Genomic DNA, 20,970 nt, shown 5'->3' on the forward strand with positions numbered 1-20,970 from the left:
AGTCACTCAGCTACATACAGTCGCCTCACCCCCAGTCACTCAGCTACATACAGCCGCCTCACCCCCAGTCACTCAGCTACATACAGCCGCCTCACCCCCAGTCACTCAGCTACATACAGCCGCCTCACCCCCAGTCACTCAGCTACATACAGCCGCCTCACCCCCAGTCACTCAGCTACATACAGCCGCCTCACCCCCAGTCACTCAGCTACATACAGCCGCCTCACCCCAGTAACACAGCTACATACAGCCGCCTCACCCCCAGTCACTCAGCTACATACAGCCGCCTCACCCCCAGTCACTCAGCTACATACAGCCGCCTCACCCCCAGTCACTCAGCTACATACAGCCGCCTCACCCCCAGTCACTCAGCTACATACAGCCGCCTCACCCCCAGTCACTCAGCTACATACAGCCGCCTCACCCCCAGTCACTCAGCTACATACAGCCGCCTCACCCCCAGTCACTCAGCTACATACAGCCGCCTCACCCCCAGTCACTCAGCTACATACAGCCGCCTCACCCCCAGTCACTCAGCTACATACAGCCGCCTCACCCCCAGTCACTCAGCTACATACAGCCGCCTCACCCCCAGTCACTCAGCTACATACAGCCGCCTCACCCCCAGTCACTCAGCTACATACAGCTGCCTCGCCGATCTGGTGGTGAAGATGGTGGGGGCCCCCGGGGCTCCAGCTGTAAAGTGTCTATAATGAAGTTATTGATAATCCTTGTTCCCATGACAGCACAAATACATACAACTTACATACAAATTCAACTTCAGAACAAACCTAGAGAACCCTGTATTCAGATTTCTGCCATGGATTCACACATAAATTGCCCCCCTTGACATTTATTTGACTATACAGACTACATCTAGTGTTAGATATAAGAGCGCTCTGTGGATGTGCATTGAACTGCATGACTGCTGTAGTATCCAACCGGAAGCTGTCAACAACTTTTGCTCAGAAATGAGGGGTAAGAGCTGTGGTGCAGCTCAATGCAGAAAGACAAGAGCACAGAGGTGTTAGCAGTGCACTTGAAGATGCTACAATCCAGGAATATAGTCTTTAGTGAGAACTCCAGCCCTGCTAGAAGATCTCTACTTGATTATAATTTAAATCTAAAAATGCCTAGTTTGGGTAAAAACAGAATTATAGAACTTGATCAGCTACTGGATGGATAAGCCATCAATGAACCATTTTAAATTAAATAATTCTGCCTAACTGCAGACACTAGGGGGAGCTCTCTGCAGACTGAATATACACTGCCAACAGTAACACATCTGTATGCAGCAAGTCGTCACTAAGTCATGTGCTGAGGGTTTAGAGCTTTTTATTTAAAAAAAAAACAAAAAAAAAAAATATATATATATTTTTTTTTTTTTTTTTTTTTGCTAAAGCCAGAAAATTAAAGTTGGAGCTAAAAAGATTAAGGTATAAAAAGTAAGGAATTTTTAGAAGTTGGGCCTGTTGAGAGACATGTGGGGGTCTCTAGGTCACCCTGCCAAGGCAATTTTTTGATTTTAGCTCTCTGAAAGAAAAAAAATGTCTGGATAAAAAACACAGACCAAATGTTTTCCAATCTGTGAGCCGCATAATTCGCCCTGGCAGAGAGTGCGGAAGAGAAGAAAGAGCGAGAAATTCTGTGATTTAAATGAAAAGGGAACAGAATAATTAGAAAAGTCTATTTTTAGGGACAATGAAGACAGAAGAAGAAAAGGGAGAACATGGAGTAAAAATACATTGCTCCAGCTGGTCACCTGGAAGACGGGATAAGGCGGAGAACTCGGTATCGGGGGAATGAGACCATCAACTGACTGCCATAATATCACAATACAGTGATAGAAGTGGACTACCGTATTTTTCGGACAAAAAAAATCCTTTGATTTTCTCAGAAATCAAAGATGCGCCTTATAGTCCAGTGCGCCTTATATATGAACCGTACTTACAGACAACAGCTGCCTTGCACTGTGCACAGGTCTGCCACCTGCTGGTCATTCATCCTTATAATCAGGTGCGCCTTATAATCCGGTGCGCCTTATACATGAACCTAGACGTTTTAGCCGGCATTTATTGATGGTGCACCTTATTATCCGGTGCGCCTTATAGTCCGAAAAATACGGTAATCTGCTTAGAACCACAAGGACCCCTGGTGATCAGCTAATTATTGGGGGAGCTCCTAGAGGACGTGGGGGTTTCTAGATGAGAAAACATAACTAAAACATTAAACAGGACCCCATACTACATTGTCCAGTCATGGTGGATCAGACAAAGGCTCTTGATGACTCCAGATAAGGAATCATATCTGATTTTTGGGGTCTGCCTGTTCTTGTGATTGCTGGGGGTCTCATGTGCACCTGTTCCCTCTCCATGTATATTCATTGTCCAATGTAGTCCACCCATTCCATTAGGTAACATCATATCCAAGCTGTACCTTCTCTTATCCATCACATGTCTATGACCACCTTAAACTCATATTCCCTGTTGGATGTGAAGCCTAATTTTCCCATTATGACTTTGGGAACAAATTTCCTAATTTTCCATGTAGGGTGAGGGTCCTCAGCACAATGACTTACCACATTGTGGTGCGGGGGGAAGTCGAAGGTGTACTCTTTCTCCAGGAGTTGGCTGTAGGTGTAATCATGATGGGGTTGATGCCCGTAGGAGCCATAATAATCATAGTCCAGAACCTGCATAGAAAATAGGCACATCAGGAGGCGGACGGTGGTAAGTATTGGGTAAAGCAAAGTGATCAGAACTCACCGGAGCCGGACCTTCTGGATTAAACCACCCGGGCCGCTCCCAGCCGTGCCTCTCCTGGAATACACAGCCTTGGTGGAGGAGCTCCTGCATGGAGGACATAGTATTCACTGCTCATGCTATCAGGTCACACAGTGATTTTATTGTCAAGGTGTGTCATCACACTGCTGTGCTCTTATCTCTCTGCATAGAGCTGCTCCGCAGTCCCTCCCCTTTTCGCTCTGTATCATTTAAACAGAGCCTAATACAGTTTATACTCAGACCAGAGGTGAGGCGGGGTGAAGCACCTCAATGCAGAGAGCTAAGAGCACAGCAGTGTGAGGATACGCCCCAAACTTACACAATAAGGCATGATTACACATCTCTCCATTACCCATACCCAACAACATAGTCACATGCAGCTATGTAAACTCAGCTCTGCTACACCTGACAATCACAGCTCTGTCTATACACAATGTATATGTAATCTACACAATGCACAGCTTGTCACCAGCTATAAAAGGCATAAAAAAGCACTAAAAACACAACAATAAATGGTTATAAATATCCCAACTTATGGCTCTTAACTTTAGGCAGATGCAGCAGGAGGCTCTTGGCAGTCTTAACTATCAATCACGTAGTGCCCGAGATGCCTAGCAACCATCTTAAAATATACCAGTTACCGGGAGACCGGCTAACCCCGTTTTACTGGGAATGCAGGGATCTGGCAGATGACACCGCAGGGAAGACGCTCAATGATATGGATATTGTGTTATTAGATGCCAGAAACATCTAGAAATATCCGTCAAACTTCATGTTTACCATTTTTACATTAACGCAACCAAGGCTGAAAATTTTGCTCGGTCACATGTGACGAGGCCTCACGTGTAAATTAGGTGCCACCATAGCTTCACCTGTGGCCTGGCAATGGTGGACCCTCCCTCAAATTGTTGCCCCCTTACCTCATACAAGGGATCCTTCCGCATCCCCCGGGCGGCCAGAGGTTCATCATATGGGAAGACCACGGAGTAATTTTTGGCGTAGGACTCGTGGCTCCTCTCACGGATCCAGCGGTTGTCATTGGTTAGTGAATGGTGGAATCTCCTGTGGTAGAAAGACACATAATATCACATCTCCAGAAAACGGGAGAAGCTTATAGCATCAGCTGCTACCCCCAACATGGCCGACTAGACGACCCCACCCCCTATCGTTACGTGGACCCTCCCCCATTTGTCACAGACTCCACCTACTTTCGCCAGAAATTTTGTTTGTGATCTGGGTTTATGTGGCTGATCTGAGGTTTGTCTTAATTTGGGGCACTTGTATAGGGCCTCTATTAATTTAGGAGTTTCAATCTGGAATCTTCACTTATTTAGGGCCAGTTCCAGGTTTCTATAGGCCCCTGGGAAACAGAGCCTCAATGGGCCCATTTGCAGTGAAAGCATGTGGTGGTATTGTATACAGCCCCATCATGGGTCCATTATATTGTATGGACCTGCCCAGGTTTGGCAATTCTGCGCATCTAGTAATCCACCAGCACCCAGGCCTGCTATCTGCGGACTGCCAAGATGAGATATGGCCATGAATGGGTCCCCCCTAGCAGGTATGGGCCCCGGGACACTTGGCCGGGTATGCCGGATGCTGTCGCCGGCCCTGGCTCTTGGTTAAGAGATGAATGGAGTTGCAATACCACACACTGCACATGGTCAGGTGTGGCGCTGTTTTTGGAAGAAAGCAGCCCATATTTTCAACCCTTTTAATGTGATGCCCCTAAACTTCTCGCAGCTTCCGGTAAATGGCGCGATAACATAATCCACCAACTTCTCTTACCTGATGAGGAATAAAGCGAGCTGCTGCCTGAGTGACCCCGCTCAGCATTATACCGCCCCCACGTGTGTGATGTAATTAGCGCTTATTATCTATGGTTTTAGATCACGTTAACCTTGAGGAGAGAATGGCCGCGCTCACCCATAACTAAAAGCATCCTGAGAATGAGATAAAGTGGCGGTAATTGTCCCGGCTTTCTATCACTTCCTGGGCTTTGTCTGTTCCTCATGGAAGGACACCAGTCCCGAGCCGTCACCTCCTCCTCCGCCATATACTCCTCTCACCTCTGTTATTAGCCCGTGGCATAATTAGACGGCAGAAATAGATTTAATGACAAGTTTTGGCGCGCTGTGTGATTACCGCCTGGCGCTGTCCGGCCGCTGCAGGAGTGGCGCAGTAATGATAGGGCCGGCAGATGCGCCACAATGGAGAGAACCAGAGCCTGAGAGGGTGAAGTCACAGGGCACATCGCTGGAGGACTGGGGGGGGGGGGGGGATAATTAACTGCTGCACCCTTATAATTAATATCTGACACTCATCCAGGATGGATTTCCTATGTTAATGTGGAATGAATACGGACAAGCGAGCGATGAATGCTTTAGAATATCCTTTGTCTTACATTACCGCTTTCTGTCAATGAATGGAAGCATCACTTTTCAGATATTCATTTACCGTTTTCCAATGATCTGTCATTTTAGAGACGCTCACGTTGCATACTTATGCAAATTAGCTTCATGGTGCACTAAGGGCGGGGCTGGTCTAGGTCTGCTGGTGCACCCATTTTCCTCTCATGCTGCCGAGTGTGAAAGCTGCAGCCCTACTTTACCAAATGACTGGCAGCCAGGGGCGGACTGGCCATAAGACCCACCAGGAGAAATCCTGGTGGGCCGACTCGTTTGGGGCCGGTCCGGGCCGCTCTGACACATGTTACAAATCGCGCTGAAGGCCATAGGAATGTGAGGCCGGATGCAGCGCTGCAGGCACATCCGCCTGCTGTGTTCCTGTTCTCTTACTGGGGGCGAGGAGGCTGTATGTAGCTGTGTTACTGGGGATGAGGCGGCTGTATGTAGCTGTGTTACTGGGGATGAGGCGGCTGTATGTAGCTGTGTTACTGGGGGTGAGGCGGCTGTATGTAGCTGTGTTACTGGGGGTGAGGCGGCTGTATGTAGCTGTGTTACTGGGGGTGAGGCGGCTGTATGTAGCTGTGTTACTGGGGATGAGGCGGCTGTATGTAGCTGTGTTACTGGGGATGAGGCGGCTGTATGTAGCTGTGTTACTGGGGATGAGGCGGCTGTATGTAGCTGTGTTACTGGGGATGAGGCGGCTGTATGTAGCTGTGTTACTGGGGATGAGGCGGCTGTATGTAGCTGTGTTACTGGGGATGAGGCGGCTGTATGTAGCTGTGTTACTGGGGCGAGGCGGCCTTATACAGGGGGCAGTATTATAGTAGTTATATTCCTGTACATAGGGGGCAGTATTATAGTAGTTATAATCCTGTACATAGGGGGCAGTATTATAGTAGTTATATTCCTGTACATAGGGGCAGTATTATAGTAGTAATATTCTTGTACATAGGGGGCAGTATTATAGTAGTTATATTCTTGTACATAGGGGGCAGTATTATAGTAGTTATATTCTTGTACATAGGGGGCAGTATTATAGTAGTTATATTCTTGTACATAGGGGGCAGTATTATAGTAGTTATATTCTTGTACATAGGAGGCAGTATTATAGTAGTAATATTCTTGTACATAGGGGGCAGTATTATAGTAGTTATATTCTTGTACATAGGAGGCAGTATTATAGTAGTAATATTCTTGTACATAGGGGGCAGTATTATAGTAGTTATATTCCTGTACATAGGGGGCAGTATTATAGTAGTTATATTCTTGTACATAGGGGCAGTATTATAGTAGTTACTTTCTTGGTTATCGGAGAAGGTATTGCAGTATTAAGTTGTGTTCTCTTAAAAAAAGAAGCTTTATTCCTGTATAAGGGAGGTAGTATGAGTTTCTTTCTCTGTACTGTACATGTTGATTTAGACCTTCTATAAACAGTTTGTATGCAGTTTAGTAACTCCACCCACATCACATGGCCACGCCTACTTGTTTTGACCCCGCCCACAGAATGGGGACACATTAACAGTTTTTTCCAGGGCCACTTTAAATTCCCAGTCCGCCCCTGCTGGCAGCCCATGCAGAGGGAATATGAAGAAAGGGTAAAACTGGAGAGCCAATAAGAAGGACCCGCCCCGGGTGCACACAGAAGCTAATTTGCATTAAAAAAAAACTGAATTTTCTCTAAAATGAAGGATGACTTGAAAACAAGAAAGGAATTACTGGGAAACTTAAATAGCACTTTACAAATGGCTGATATTACTTATAGGGTAATTGGGAGGTGGTATTCCCTACCGCTCCCCTCCATCTCCATCTTTCCATTCACTACCGCTCCCTTCCATTCCTGCACCCCTCAATTCCTAGCTACTGCTCCCCTCCATCACTAGTGCTCCATTCCCTCCAACTCTCCTCCAGCCATACTCATCCATTTCCTCTCGCTTCCTCCACTTCCTTGCTACCGCTTCCTTCCATCCTTGGACCTCCATTCCCTCCGGCTAGCCACCATTCCCAGCTACCGCTCCCCTCCATCTCGTTCCCCTCCATTTCCTTCCTGCTCCCCTCTATTCCTAGCTAGCGCTCCTCTGCATCCCGCTCCCCTCCATTCATAGCTACCGCTCCCCTCCATTCATAGCTACCGCTCCCCTACATTCATAGCTACCGCTCCCCTACATTCCTTCCTGCTCCCCTCCATTGCTAACTACCACTCCCCTCCATCCCAATCCCCTTCCTGCTTCCCTTCATTCCTAGCTAGCGCTCCCCTCCATCCCGCTCCCCCCCATCCCGCTCCCCTCCATCCCGCTCCCCTCCATTCCTAGCTACCGCTCCCCTCCATCCCTAGTGCTCCATTCCTTCCCATTACATAGGCCACAATGTAATATCAATATAAGGAAGTAATACATAGAGGTAGAGGTGGAGTGTGAAGTTACGGCTATGGGGTTATATTCCCGAATCAGCGAGCGGAGATGAATCATGGATGGTCCTCGGTGAGTCTCCTCTCACCTGATGTCATAGCCGTACATGTCTTTCTCCGGGCGGCCATGAATAATCCAGTGAGCGAGCTCCTTCCCGCATCCTCCTCCCAGCATCATACCTGAGGAAACCACAGGAGCCGTCACAAGAAATACGTCTTTACATTGATTCCCAGTAATTAATCTGTGATTCAAGGTCAGCGAGACATCCTGGAAACAGACTCGCCAAGGAAGTGATGCCTGCCGCCAACATGGATGATCCCGCCAAGTTATACACTGCTGGGATCAGGATGGGAAAGACCCCTATAAATGAAGATATCTATGAGATGCCACATGGAGGGGATAGCCGACCACTGACTCTGATTGTTGCAAAACTACAACTCCCAGCATGTTCGGACATCTGTAGGTGGCCCAGGAGCTTGTACCTCTTGTGATGTCCATGGACGTGTCATGTGATCAATGGGCAGAATTTGATTATCCTCTATAGTACTGTATATATTTTATATAGGAATGATTTATTATGCTGTTATATTGTAACATACCTACTGTTCGGTGCAGTTTAGAAAATTCACATTACCTGCACTATTGAATCCGCAGCCCAGGAAGAAGCCTCGGACTTCTGGAGCCTCGCCTAAGAGCGGCTTGTGGTCTGCAGTGAAGGATTCTGGGAAGTATAGAAAAGTAGGTAAAAAGTTATTATGCTTTAGGGAAATTTTTATACTTAGGGAGATCATCCATGTATCACACAGCTAACTAACCCTAAGTATACATGTGACTTGTAACCTATGTATGTGAGGTAGACTTTGGTGGTTACGGCTTCTTCGTAGACAGACCACTACCTGGTATAGGTAGGTAGTCTTAGACCCAATGCCCCCTGGGTAAACACAAACAAAGAAGTTTTCAGAAGCATGAAAACTGTGTCTCTAGTGCCACCTATAGGTAGCACCATGGCAAAGTCAATGTCCGACCTGTCAAAAAGCCTTTAAACAAACCAAAAGGTATTTCAAAGAGGTAAAATAAACCATATGTAATAGAGGAAAGTTACAACTATTTCTTAGAAAGTGTCTGGAATTAGTATTATCTTCCCATGTCATGACCTGGGGATGTGGGAGCCAAACTGATAGTAATGCAAAAATAGGTGCAGTGGCCCTTTAAAGGGGACTATAAAATGAGCAATTTGGAGATTTTTTCGGCAGCTGCCTGCACACAATGACATGTATAATAGAGACCTGTCTGCCTCCTACACCTCCATCTGCCTGGGCCGGGGGATCTCCAATGTACTTGTCATCTTGTGTTAAGAGAAAGATGTGACCTACATATCAGTGGCCGAGGCAGAAGATGTCCCCCAAGGACACGGCAGCAGGGGCCCGTCCCTGTCCCACCAGCAGCATTGCACAAGGCAGTATGTGAATAGCGGCCAAGGAATAGGAGCCATCATTGAGATAAAGCCTTGTGTGAACTCAAGTAGAAGCCCATAAACCGTCCCTTTAAGTCATTTTGAGAGTGATGGGTGTCAACCAACATGCTGGACATCACATGCTACCGCAGGGGCTGCCACCCAGCTTTTCCACAATTTTATTCTGTAAGTCCCACTCAATAACTGGGCTGATTTGCTGTGCAGGAGTCTGAGAAAGTTGGATGACAATTATATGTAGTAGCATACACAATCACACGGAGGACATTCCTATGAGGATTTGATGTAAATTTGACTTTTTTTAAATAAAATCTGAAATTCATTGGGTAGAAGCGACACAACATAAGTGAACATGTTCCTAAATCTATAGAGGTAGAGAGGTATCTCCTATTATGTGCTGCCACCTAGTGGTAGTCTGTTGTCTTGTTCCCATTTGTTTTTCTCTTTTCTGCTCTGTTTCCTAATTGAATGAAGCGCCACCTGGCAACTTTTACATAAATTATATGACAATCCCCAAACACAGTAGGTACATCCACATCTATCAGGCGTTTGGAGTGGTAAGTGCTCACCTGGGCCGCACACAGTGGATTTAATGCCCGTAGTCTCAAGGGCAGGTACCCTGTTGATCGCCCCCTGGATATGCTGCATGAAGACGTCCCAATCCAGATCAAAGAGGCCGAATGCAAATTTATCTGAAACCTGTCAAAAGTGAAAATTGGACTTACTAACTTGTTAACTTGAATTTTTTGCTTGCGGTAAGTGAATGGTTAATGTTTTTGTTACATTTTTAAGTATCGCATGAGAGAGAACTTGTCAGCTAACTTGGAGCAGGATTTTTTGAGTAAAAATGAAGAGAAAGTCCAGACAGGACTCCTAGGAGAGGAAGGGAGAGTTCCAATTTCCCCAACCACACACAGTGATTGACAGTGAGAGTTCTCATTACTCCTCCCACACACACAGTGAGAGTTCTCATTACTCCTCCCACACACACAGTGAGAGTTCTCATTACTCCTCCCACACACGCAGTGAGAGTTCTCATTACTCCTCCCACACACGCAGTGAGAGTTCTCATTACTCCTCCCACACACGCAGTGAGAGTTCTCATTACTCCTCCCACACACGCAGTGAGAGTTCTCATTACTCCTCCCACACACGCAGTGAGAGTTCTCATTACTCCTCCCACACACGCAGTGAGAGTTCTCATTACTCCTCCCACACACGCAGTGAGAGTTCTCATTACTCCTCCCACACACGCAGTGAGAGTTCTCATTACTCCTCCCACACACGCAGTGAGAGTTCTCATTACTCCTCCCACACACGCAGTGAGAGTTCTCATTACTCCTCCCACACACGCAGTGAGAGTTCTCATTACTCCTCCCACACACGCAGTGAGAGTTCTCATTACTCCTCCCACACACGCAGTGAGAGTTCTCATTACTCCTCCCACACACGCAGTGAGAGTTCTCATTACTCCTCCCACACACGCAGTGAGAGTTCTCATTACTCCTCCCACACACGCAGTGAGAGTTCTCATTACTCCTCCCACACACGCAGTGAGAGTTCTCATTACTCCTCCCACACACGCAGTGAGAGTTCTCATTACTCCTCCCACACACGCAGTGAGAGTTCTCATTACTCCTCCCACACACGCAGTGAGAGTTCTCATTACTCCTCCCACACACGCAGTGAGAGTTCTCATTACTCCTCCCACACACGCAGTGAGAGTTCTCATTACTCCTCCCACACACGCAGTGAGAGTTCTCATTACTCCTCCCACACACGCAGTGAGAGTTCTCATTACTCCTCCCACACACACAGTGAGAGTTCTCATTACTCCTCCCACACACACAGTGAGAGTTCTCATTACTCCTCCCACACACACTGAGAGTTCTCATTACTCCTCCCACACACACTGAGAGTTCTCATTACTCCTCCCACACACACTGAGAGTTCTCATTACTCCTCCCACACACAGTGAGAGTTCTCATTACTCCTCCCACACACAGTGAGAGTTCTCATTACTCCTCCCACACACACAGTGAGAGTTCTCATTACTCCTCCCACACACACAGTGAGAGTTCTCATTACTCCTCCCACACACACTGAGAGTTCTCATTACTCCTCCCACACACACTGAGAGCTCTCATTACTCCTCCCACGCACAGTGAGAGCTCTCATTACTCCTCCCACGCACAGTGAGAGCTCTCATTACTCCTCCCACGCACAGTGATTGACAGAGAGTCCTGATTACCCTTCCAACATTTAGTAATAGTAAGGTTTCCCTTCATTAGTGTTTCTGCAAATCACTGTGTGTGGACGGAGTATTCATGGCTCTCACTGTCAATCACTGTGTGTGGGCGGAGTAATCAGGGCTCTCACTGTCAATCACTGTGTGTGGGCGGAGTAATCAGGGCTCTCACTGTCAATCACTGTGTGTGGGCGGAGTAATCAGGGCTCTCACTGTCAATCACTGTGTGTGGGCGGAGTAATCAGGGCTCTCACTGTCAATCACTGTGTGTGGGCGGAGTAATCAAGACTCTCCCAACCAATGACTGTGTGTGGGTGGAGTAATCAGGGCTCTCCCTGCCAATCACTGTTTGTGGGCAAAGTAATCAGGACTCTCACTATTTCCACTAGGAGTCCTGTCAGAATTGATACTGCTTTTTGCTTAGAAATCCACTTTTCTCCCTCGATCACACCCAGCACTCAGATGGGGAACAGAAATTATACAAGTAAAGACGCTGGTTCCCTTATAAGCCAACACATTCAGTGGGTCTCCACTTTTATTTAAACAAATGAATCTAGGAAAAATAAATAGAAGATGAATAAAACGCAAAAAAACAGAAACATCACTTTAAAACGGTAATGACCTTTAAATCCTCAATCGCTGCATTGAAATATTTCTAATCAGCGATAATGAGCGATCATTATGAGTAGGAAGCAATGTGTTAGCGTGAGGCGGGCGGCTGCCGCGGTGTGCGGAGAAGGAGCGCCCCCATCCGCCGCTGCTCATCTCCCTTTGTCTCATGTATCTGACAGCAATCAGCGTCTCACCTCTTCCCAGAATATAGGGTTTGACTCATATCCTCCCACTGACAACGCGTCCCCTTGGAGACGGAGATACACCGAAGCGTCGTGGTCCCGCACATTTGGCATGTTCTAAAAATAAAAACGCCAGAGAGAGAGAAAAAAATTTGAAGAAAAGGATTTGAGACACCTGGTAATCTGCCCACAGCTTCAGAAACCTCAAATTATGGGAAAACAGAGACAAAAAAAATAAAAAATAATAAGTAAAAAAGATCATAATACCGTAAAACCATCCATAATCATATAAATAACGCATACATTACAATAAAAATATTCACTTTACATTTGCATGACAATTACACGGCATGACAATCCTTAAAGGACATCTACCACCAGGATGAAAGACTGTATGCAAATGAGCCTAAGGAGCCTCCAGGCTCCATTATAACACCTATGGAGTATGGAGCCCCTCAGGCTCATTTGCATACATTTCTTCATCTTGTTGGTAGATGCCCTTTAACTCACTATAGATAAGCACTGAGCTGGGTCCAGACAGAACTAGGGGTCTCTGGTGCTATGTCTAGGATTGCACTCTCATTTAGTAGCCCCAAAAGTCATTAGGATTCTAAATACTGGAGACCCTTTGTTAAATCTTGTCAACTTTGCAATACCCCCTTGTTATAGTGATTGTGGGGTCCTGTTATATTTCAATGTCTGAAACCAGAAGAAATCCGTATTCCATCCCTCGGGGGTGTGAATACAAAAAAAGGCCACGCCCCTGAGGAGCTTCTTTGATCCTCAATCTCTTCTGTGATCTTTGGATTGAGGTAACAGGTTTTCACCGCCATTAAAATAAGTGAGGCCAGGGTCTAAATAGCAACTACAAGGTCAGTCTATGTAATACACCCTTGGATTTGCTTGAAGGGATTGTCCAGTATTAGTAAAATGAAGAGATTACAGTTTTTAAATGAGGACTGCGGCCTCTTCTTTACAGTGCTGCACCAGAGTCGCCAAATGACTGGAGGTTCTAGGTGTCAATTTCAATAACCTGGAATAACCTGGAATTAACTTTTAGCTGACTACATGCATGTTTAATGATGATCGAAATATAGATTTTGGTGATGTACCTCTAGTGGTCCTCCCTTTGCTATCACCAGGGGCGTCGCTAGGTCAAAAGATCCGGGCTCGTGCCCCGGATCTTTTGGCCAGTGCCCCGAATCTCCTCGTGTCAGCAGATCATCTGCCCCGCTGCCCGGGAGATTCCTTCATTCTCTCATCAAGATCTGTGTCTGAGGACACAGATCGTGATGAGAACAAGTGCAGGCGCTGCTTTCCCCTGCAAGGACCTAGCCTCCGGGAGTTCCAGAGTCTGAAGGACCTGTGATGATGTCATGATCACATGACCTGCCGGGGAAAGCAGCGCACAGAAAGAGAGAGAGAGCTGCATCTGTGAGGTGAGAAACATGATAGGGACTAGGGAAGGGGGAGAACATTGTGGGCAGTGTGGGGCACATTATTTACTGGGGGACTGTGTGGGGTACATTACTTACTGGGGGGCTGTGTGGGGCACATTATTTACTGGGGGACTGTGTGGGGTACATTACTTACTGGGGGGCTGTGTGGTCACATTACTGGGGGGCTGTGTGGGGCACATTATTTACTGGGGGACTGTGTGGGGTACATTACTTACTGGGGGGCTATGTGGGACACATTACTTACTAGGGGGCTATGTGGGGCACATTACTTACTAGGGGGCTATGTGGGGCACATTACTTACTAGGGGGCCTGTGTGGGAACATTACTTACTGGGGGGACTGTGTGGTCACATTACTTACTGGGGGGACTGTGTGGGGGACATTATTTACTGGGGGGCTGTGTGAGGACACTACTTACTGGGGGGACTGTGTGGGGCACATTATTTACTGGGGGGACTGTGTGGGGCACATTATTTACTGGGGGTACTGTGTGGTCACATTACTTACTGGGGGTTTGTGTGAGGACATTATTTACTGGGGGGACTGTGTGGTCACATTACTTACTGGGGGGGCTGTGTGGGCACATTACTTACTGGGGGGGCTGTGTGGGCACATTACTTACTGGGGGGGCTGTGTGGGCACATTACTTACTGGGGGCTGTGTGGTCAAATTACTTACTGGGGGGCTGTGTGGGGGACATTATTTACTGGGGGGCTGTGTGGTCACATTACTTACTGGGGGGACTGTGTGGGGCACATTATTTACTGGGGGGACTGTGTGGGGCACATTACTTACTGGGGGTTTGTGTGGGGCACATTATTTACTGGGGGGCTGTGTGAGGACACTACTTACTGGGGGGCTGTGTGGTCACATTACTTACTGGGGGGCTGTGTGGGGGACATTATTTACTGGGGGGCTGTGTGAGGACACTACTTACTGGGGGGCTGTGTGGTCACATTACTTACTGGGGGGCTGTGTGGGGGACATTATTTACTGGGGGGCTGTGTGGTCACATTACTTACTGGGGGGACTGTGTGGGGCACATTATTTACTGGGAGGACTGTGTGGGGCACATTATTTACTGGGGGGACTGTGTGGGGCACATTATTTACTGGGGGGACTGTGTGGGGCACATTACTTACTGGGGGGCTGTGTGAGGACATTACTTACTGGGGGGCTGTGTGGTCACATTACTTACTGTGGGGCTGTGTGGGGCACATTATTTACTGGGGGGACTGTGTGAGGCACATTACTTACTGGGGGGCTGTGTGGGGCACATTACTTACTGGGGGGCTGTGTGAGGCACATTACTTACTGGGGGGCTGTGTGAGGACATTACTTACTGTGGGGCTGTGTGGGGGACATTTCTTGGAGCGTGTTCACACATGTCACTAGGACAGGCCTCGGTTTGATCTCATTTGCGTTTCTAGTAATACACAAGTGATGGGTAACACGCACCTGGTTTTGTTTAAATGCAAGACAAACGTGTGAGCGCAGCCTTACAGTATTTGGGGGAGATTGTTAGGGGCGGCAGCAGGATAACACTGCCAGGGAACAAAGATGTAGGGACAATGAGGAACATAAGATGAGGTGATGGGGATTTCTCCTTTGTTCTCTGGAGCTGTATATACCAGAGGTAACCTTGTTATTGGCACAAGCACATGTGAGGGGGTTATGTACAGGAGGGGGCAATACACATGCATTGGGGCCCGTGCCCCGGATCTTTTACCACCCTAGCAACGCCCCTGGCTATCACACAATCTCTAGTGATTACATAGCTGTGTAATCAATGTCAGGCCCAGTGCATTGTGGGAATGACCAGTGGGTGCAGGCCGTGCCCTCCGCTAGGGATTGTGGATTATGCAGTGTCCTTAAAGGTGCAACAATATTTTATATAATAAATGTGTCTTCAGTGCAGCGGATACAGAGAACAGCGAAGATAAAATTAGTGGAAGTAACGGGACCTGGATTCCTTCTATCCGCTCAGTGACCACGTAGGCGTGGTGCATGGCTATCAGAGGGACGTCCACCCCCGCCATCTGACCAAGAGTCCGGGCCCACACACCTACAGGGGGAAGGATGGGACAAAAATGGAAAACTTATTTGTATTACAATGGAATAGGTATAGCGATAGATAGATGCGAGATAGATAGATGCGAGATAGATAGATGCGAGAGAGATATATAGGATAATTTTCCATACATTAGCCATTACCTGCACAGTTCACCACACAGGGGGTCCGCACTGTACCGTACTGCGTTTCCACAGCCACAACCCTCTTGACCCCAAAGTCATCAGTCTTCACTTGTATTCCAGTGACAGGACAGTTCTCGATGACCTATGTGGGACATGAGGAGATACATCAGTCCATTCTCATCTATCATCCCCTCCATGGGTCATATCTGGGGACCCCCAATAAGGGAACACGGGCAAATTTTCCACTATATATAAGAGGTTGGGCCTTTCAGTGTCACCACCAGAGTCAGATTCAGGCTTCAGTAGGCCCCTGGGTGATAGACCCTCAGTGGCCCCTTTGCAGTGAACTCATGAGGCGGCATTAAAAATTAAGAAACTAAAACAGTCTCTTGTTCTCTAAAATATTCCTTAGTTTATCATCCCAAACAGCCCACTCATGGTTATTTTATATAAAGCCGCCCTCACCTCTATGGATTCCTTATGTACAGTGTTATGTGGGCCCCCAGCAGCTCTGGGCCCCAGCACTTGCCCCAGTATGCCCAGTGCTGGCACTGGCCCTGGTCACCACAGTCATCCAGGATCATGAGAGCGAGCAGGCCTCAGCCTGACACTGGAAGGAGACATGGCGGCCATGTTACCTGAGCTCCCCTGGCAGTTGAAGCCCTCGCTAAGGTGGTACAAGTGCCAGCAGGGTCCATAGTACCATCCTTAGGGACATAGAGGGTGCCGTACAGGTCATCAACATTCATGAGAGGATATAAATCCTTGGTTTCAGCCGGAGACAGAACGTACGATTCAACACCATAAACTTTCCCGAGCTATGAAAACAGGAAAAGAGGCAGAATTTTTATTCGTTTGTTACAGGACTGCTTTAGAATAAAAAACAATATTATTTCCAACAAACAGCGGCTTCCATAGGCCACATGTGGTTCTACAGCTTAGTCTGATAAAAATGAATGGGGTCTCAGCGCACAGTAGTGTGAGGGCCCCGGATAAATTGCAAATGAATAACACCCCCCCTGTTCCTCAGAGTCTATTAACACTATAATGTGGACTATATAATAATTTGCAAACCCACTAAACCCGCGATCACAGCTCCGCCACCTGCAAAATCAATGTGGAAGCTATTAGCAAAGAGATTGCCGGGTGTTACACAATCTCTAGCTGCTATTTTCTTCCAGACAACAATCTCTAAGGGTGATGCCACACATGGCGTTTTGAATCCGTTTTTGGCCCGTTTTTTAAGTAAAAAGCATGCGTTTTGCTTGAAAACGGATACAAAACGGGTTCAAAACACCATGTGTGGCATCACCCTTAGAGATTTTTAATGCACCTTGTACAAAAATCAGAAGCTACGTATACAATAATTCCTCCAGTTCTTACAGACATGAGGCGCTTGTACTCATCCAGACGCTGCTTGTTGGAGGCGATGAAGAGGCCGCCATTCTCGATCCATCCCGTGTGCAGGCCCGTCTCTTGCTCCAGATCCTGGCTCACTACATTACGGGTATGAGCCAACAGCTCCACCTCCACATCGCTGGGCCGCAGCTGCCACAAAAGCCCTACAAGGAGGGATCATAACCCACATCAAGTATCTGTCACTGCTATATGTTACTAACCATATGGAGGCAAAGTTCTGCCAAATTCTAGAAACGTTTACCTCCAAATACCTAATGCTATTTGGCATCTGCTGACTCTTTACCCTTATTCCAGTAACCATACTACAGGTCCGGTTCAGCGTTGATATGTACGGACCCATGAACTATAGGCCCATATTATATCCATACATTCCATAATTTCATGTAGGACAGATAATATCTGTAATATAGTGCATAGGTAACATATACAGGGTAGCTAAAGCTCTACAGCTCCATAACATGTGACACCATATAGTGAACACAACTCAAGCAACATCCATGAGGAGCAATAGAAAAGAAGGAGTATACGGCTTCTTGAAGGCAGCTACACCAGTGAGTATTTGTGTTCTGACCCACGTTAGTCCAAGTGCAAAGAATATGGTCAGTTCTTGGTGCGGTTTTGTATGTTTACCATGTGTTTGGCTGCTTTGAATCTGCGTTTGCGCATGCGTTTTGAGTGCATTTAAAAACGGTCCAAGAATTTACCATGTGACAGCACCTTATTGTGCCAATTTTTGGAAACTGAGGAAATCTTCAGTGGGGATGTCAAATGTACCAGATCCGATATTTGCACAATCAAGCAGAATGAAAAGAGACAGGAAGTAGCCGAAAAGCACAGGTAAAGAGACAGTGGGGTATGGATTGATGTGCCACATAATTCAATAGAGAAATTGTATCATTTGGTAAATAGTCCCGGTAAAGCCTAAGGGTGATGGCACACGTGGCGTTTTGAAAACGTTTTTGGTCCGTTTTTAAGTAGTCCGTCCAAAAATGCATGCGTTATTGAAAAACGCATCCGTTTTTGACCAGTTTGAATTAAGATAATTGGTCAAACCTGTCAAAAAAAGGATGCGTTTTCAAAAACCGCATGCGTTTTTTAACGGACAGCTTAAAAACGGGTCAAAAACTCAATCAAAACGCCACGTGTGCCATCACCCTAAGATATTGGGAATGCCCTATTGTCCTCTAAATACCTCAACTCGGAGTGACAATCCTAAATAATTGCCCCCTCGACCGGAACCTGTCCCTAAATGGGCGCAGTGTCCCTAATCATCTAGGTTCCCAGAATCTGGGGTTGATGATGACAGAGATGCTGCTATATAATGTTTCAATGTGATGGAGAAATAAAGTAGAAATTAATTTTACAAAGTGCTGGATTTTTAACAATTTTTGACACATCCATGAGACCTGTGCTCTGAGTATATGAACCATGGAGACAATGTTAGCACTTTAAGAAGGTTTCCTACCTGTGACAACCTACCAGTCTTTAATTCGGAAGAAGCTTGGCACTGACAATGGTCAACCATAGAGTAAGGAGGTTCTGCTGATGCCCAATTTACCTGCCGTGTGCCACGTCGTCCCCGAGGTTAGTCGGTCTCTTTCCAGTAGCACCACGTTCTTCATGCCCATCTTGGCTAAGTGGTAAGTAGTCTGGCATCCTAAGCTGCCCCCACCGATGACCACCACATCAGCAGATTCTGGAAGGGGCTTGGTTGGACCTTTAGTAGTAGAACCATCCTCCTTTAGTGTGGTGGCATATGGCACGCTCTTCTCCGTTGTGTGCCCGCTGGCAGTGCTGAGGCCACGGAAGCCATGATGGTAGACGGCCCTGGTGGCCAAGTGGACCGTTCTGCTCAGGTATTTCATAGTCTCCTGGAATACATGGAACAAATCATCATCCTGCAATGTTCTTCACGGCCGAGCCATTGAAAGCATTGACCCTACGACTGTGAATGTGGCATCAAGCTCCTATAAGCGTAACCTCGGCCTCCGGGCACAGTCACATGAGCCTGGCACATTCCATCTGCTCGTCTCCCATCTACTATAATAACATCCAATCTGCTCCTTAACCCTTAAAGGGGATGTGTCAGCATTTTGGTGTTAGGAAATACCCCCATCCCCAGCAGGGGATCGCACCTGGGCCCAAGAGGTTTAGGGGACCCTTATGGTGTCACTTTCCCATATGAGAAGACTATTACTACAAACCATACATTATAGTCGGGGCCTGGCACAGACTTTGCACTGGGGCCCACCAGCTTCTAGTTACGCCACTGATCCCCAGTGCACTTGGAGAAGCTATAATCAGAATGTGATTGCGCACTGGAACGTCCCTTTAGGGCGCACATTGTGCAGCCCCAACACAATACTGGCAAAAATGCAACATAAATACATGTGCAAGCAGTTTTCACATGTATTTATTTATGCCCTCTACACCAGAATACTGGCGCGGAGACAATAATAAATGTGGGTCGGTGGGTGTCCAATGCTTTACACTACAGCTCCGCTTGCTCAGATCGGCTGCTGCATAACTGCACTGGATCATGTCCACCCGTGTGTAGCATGCAGGGTCACTGATCCAGGTTACTGTGTGTACATGTGCTCAGTGTTGGAAGGAGGTGTGTGGGGGGTGTGACGGGACAAGAATAACACCTCAGCAGCCGCCTCCATACAATAACATAGCAGCTGCAAAACGGACCCCCCCAAATTACAACATATGCTATACATAGGGGTTTCAGTCCTGAAGAGCTTCCTTCTTCTACCATAGTCAATGTGAACCCCCTTTCTTTACTCCATTACTCCACAGGTTAGCAAAAAAATAAGTTACATAAAGTGGCTCCCCATTATGTATCGTAATGTGGCCCCCCTCACTCAGGGTGATGCTACACGTTGCGTTTATGGACTGTTTTAAAGCATGCGTTTTCCAATGTTTACCTTGCGTTTGGCTGTTTTGAACCTGTTTATCTTAATTTGTAGAAGGGTAGGCAGCTGTGATACCAGCCAAATGCATGGTAAACATTCAAAAACGCATGCGTTTTAAAAACGGACGGAGAACACATGCTTTAAAACAGTCCAAAAACATGACGTGTGACATCACCCCAAGGTTAACAAGTGCCCCCCCCCCCTTGTTACCTACCATACAACTAATCACTACACATATACATTGCTAGAAGGTGCACACTTACACAAAGTTTGGGCATGGACACAGGACAGCGGCGCCCCCTTTATGTACAGAATTGGTCACTTATCCCTCATTGCAGCTTGCAGGGCACCCACCACCAGTATACCTTACATGTAAGGTCCCAATCTAGTGCTAATCCCTGTTAATCCCTCTGGTTTTGTCTATTATACATGCTTACGCCTCGTCCCAAGAGCTTACACTTACAAATAAATTAAAGCCTGTACCACAAGGAGCCAGCTCTGCTATGCAGCACAATGCACCCTCTATGAGATTACCCCAAATATCCCAAATCTGCAGCCTCTGATAGCACAGAACAGGCAGGATATAGTCTTACGTGTTGCACCGTCTAGGACTCAGGGGCAATGCTGCACCAGAAATGAACTTTATTTCTTAACTTTTCCAGCCCAGAGTCCCCCAGCACGAGGCGGCGATCCCAGGGAGACAGCAGCGCACACTTGGCCTGGCCCCGCTATCCCTTTAATGATCTGCTTGTGTATTCCATGTCCTCAGCCCGGGGTTCACATACCGTCTGAGCTGACAGCAGCTGGCGGCCCTGCAAACAAATGTAAAGGGAGATTTGGATGTGGTTATTATAGGTTGACGTGGGCT

The 20,970-nt window shown here is 47.1% G+C and overlaps 1 protein-coding gene across 4 annotated transcripts in view; it reads right to left on the reverse strand.

The window, feature by feature from the left end:
• The window catches only part of SARDH (sarcosine dehydrogenase), a 39,461-nt gene that overhangs the window by 18,386 nt on the left and 105 nt on the right, over positions 1 to 20,970 (reverse strand). The window contains exons 1-13 of one of the 4 annotated variants that reach the window (XM_072124695.1): positions 20,888 to 20,970; positions 18,743 to 19,055; positions 17,149 to 17,327; positions 16,404 to 16,583; positions 15,784 to 15,907; positions 15,534 to 15,634; positions 12,122 to 12,226; positions 9,637 to 9,766; positions 8,231 to 8,317; positions 7,685 to 7,775; positions 3,704 to 3,845; positions 2,766 to 2,849; positions 2,579 to 2,692 (exon numbers count right to left, since the gene is read on the reverse strand). In XM_072124695.1, coding sequence (XP_071980796.1) covers positions 2,579 to 2,692; positions 2,766 to 2,849; positions 3,704 to 3,845; positions 7,685 to 7,775; positions 8,231 to 8,317; positions 9,637 to 9,766; positions 12,122 to 12,226; positions 15,534 to 15,634; positions 15,784 to 15,907; positions 16,404 to 16,583; positions 17,149 to 17,327; positions 18,743 to 19,049 — 1,644 coding nt within the window. In that variant the 5' untranslated portion in view covers positions 19,050 to 19,055; positions 20,888 to 20,970. Of the gene's footprint in view, positions 1 to 2,578; positions 2,693 to 2,765; positions 2,850 to 3,703; positions 3,846 to 7,684; positions 7,776 to 8,230; positions 8,318 to 9,636; positions 9,767 to 12,121; positions 12,227 to 15,533; positions 15,635 to 15,783; positions 15,908 to 16,403; positions 16,584 to 17,148; positions 17,328 to 18,742; positions 19,056 to 20,695 lie in introns of all 4 variants that reach the window. The other 3 variants (XM_072124698.1, XM_072124694.1, XM_072124697.1) reach the window with 3 other exon arrangements.

The sequence above is a fragment of the Engystomops pustulosus genome, chromosome 9 (genome assembly GCF_040894005.1).
Source record: "Engystomops pustulosus chromosome 9, aEngPut4.maternal, whole genome shotgun sequence".
Classification (NCBI taxonomy): domain Eukaryota; kingdom Metazoa; phylum Chordata; class Amphibia; order Anura; family Leptodactylidae; genus Engystomops; species Engystomops pustulosus.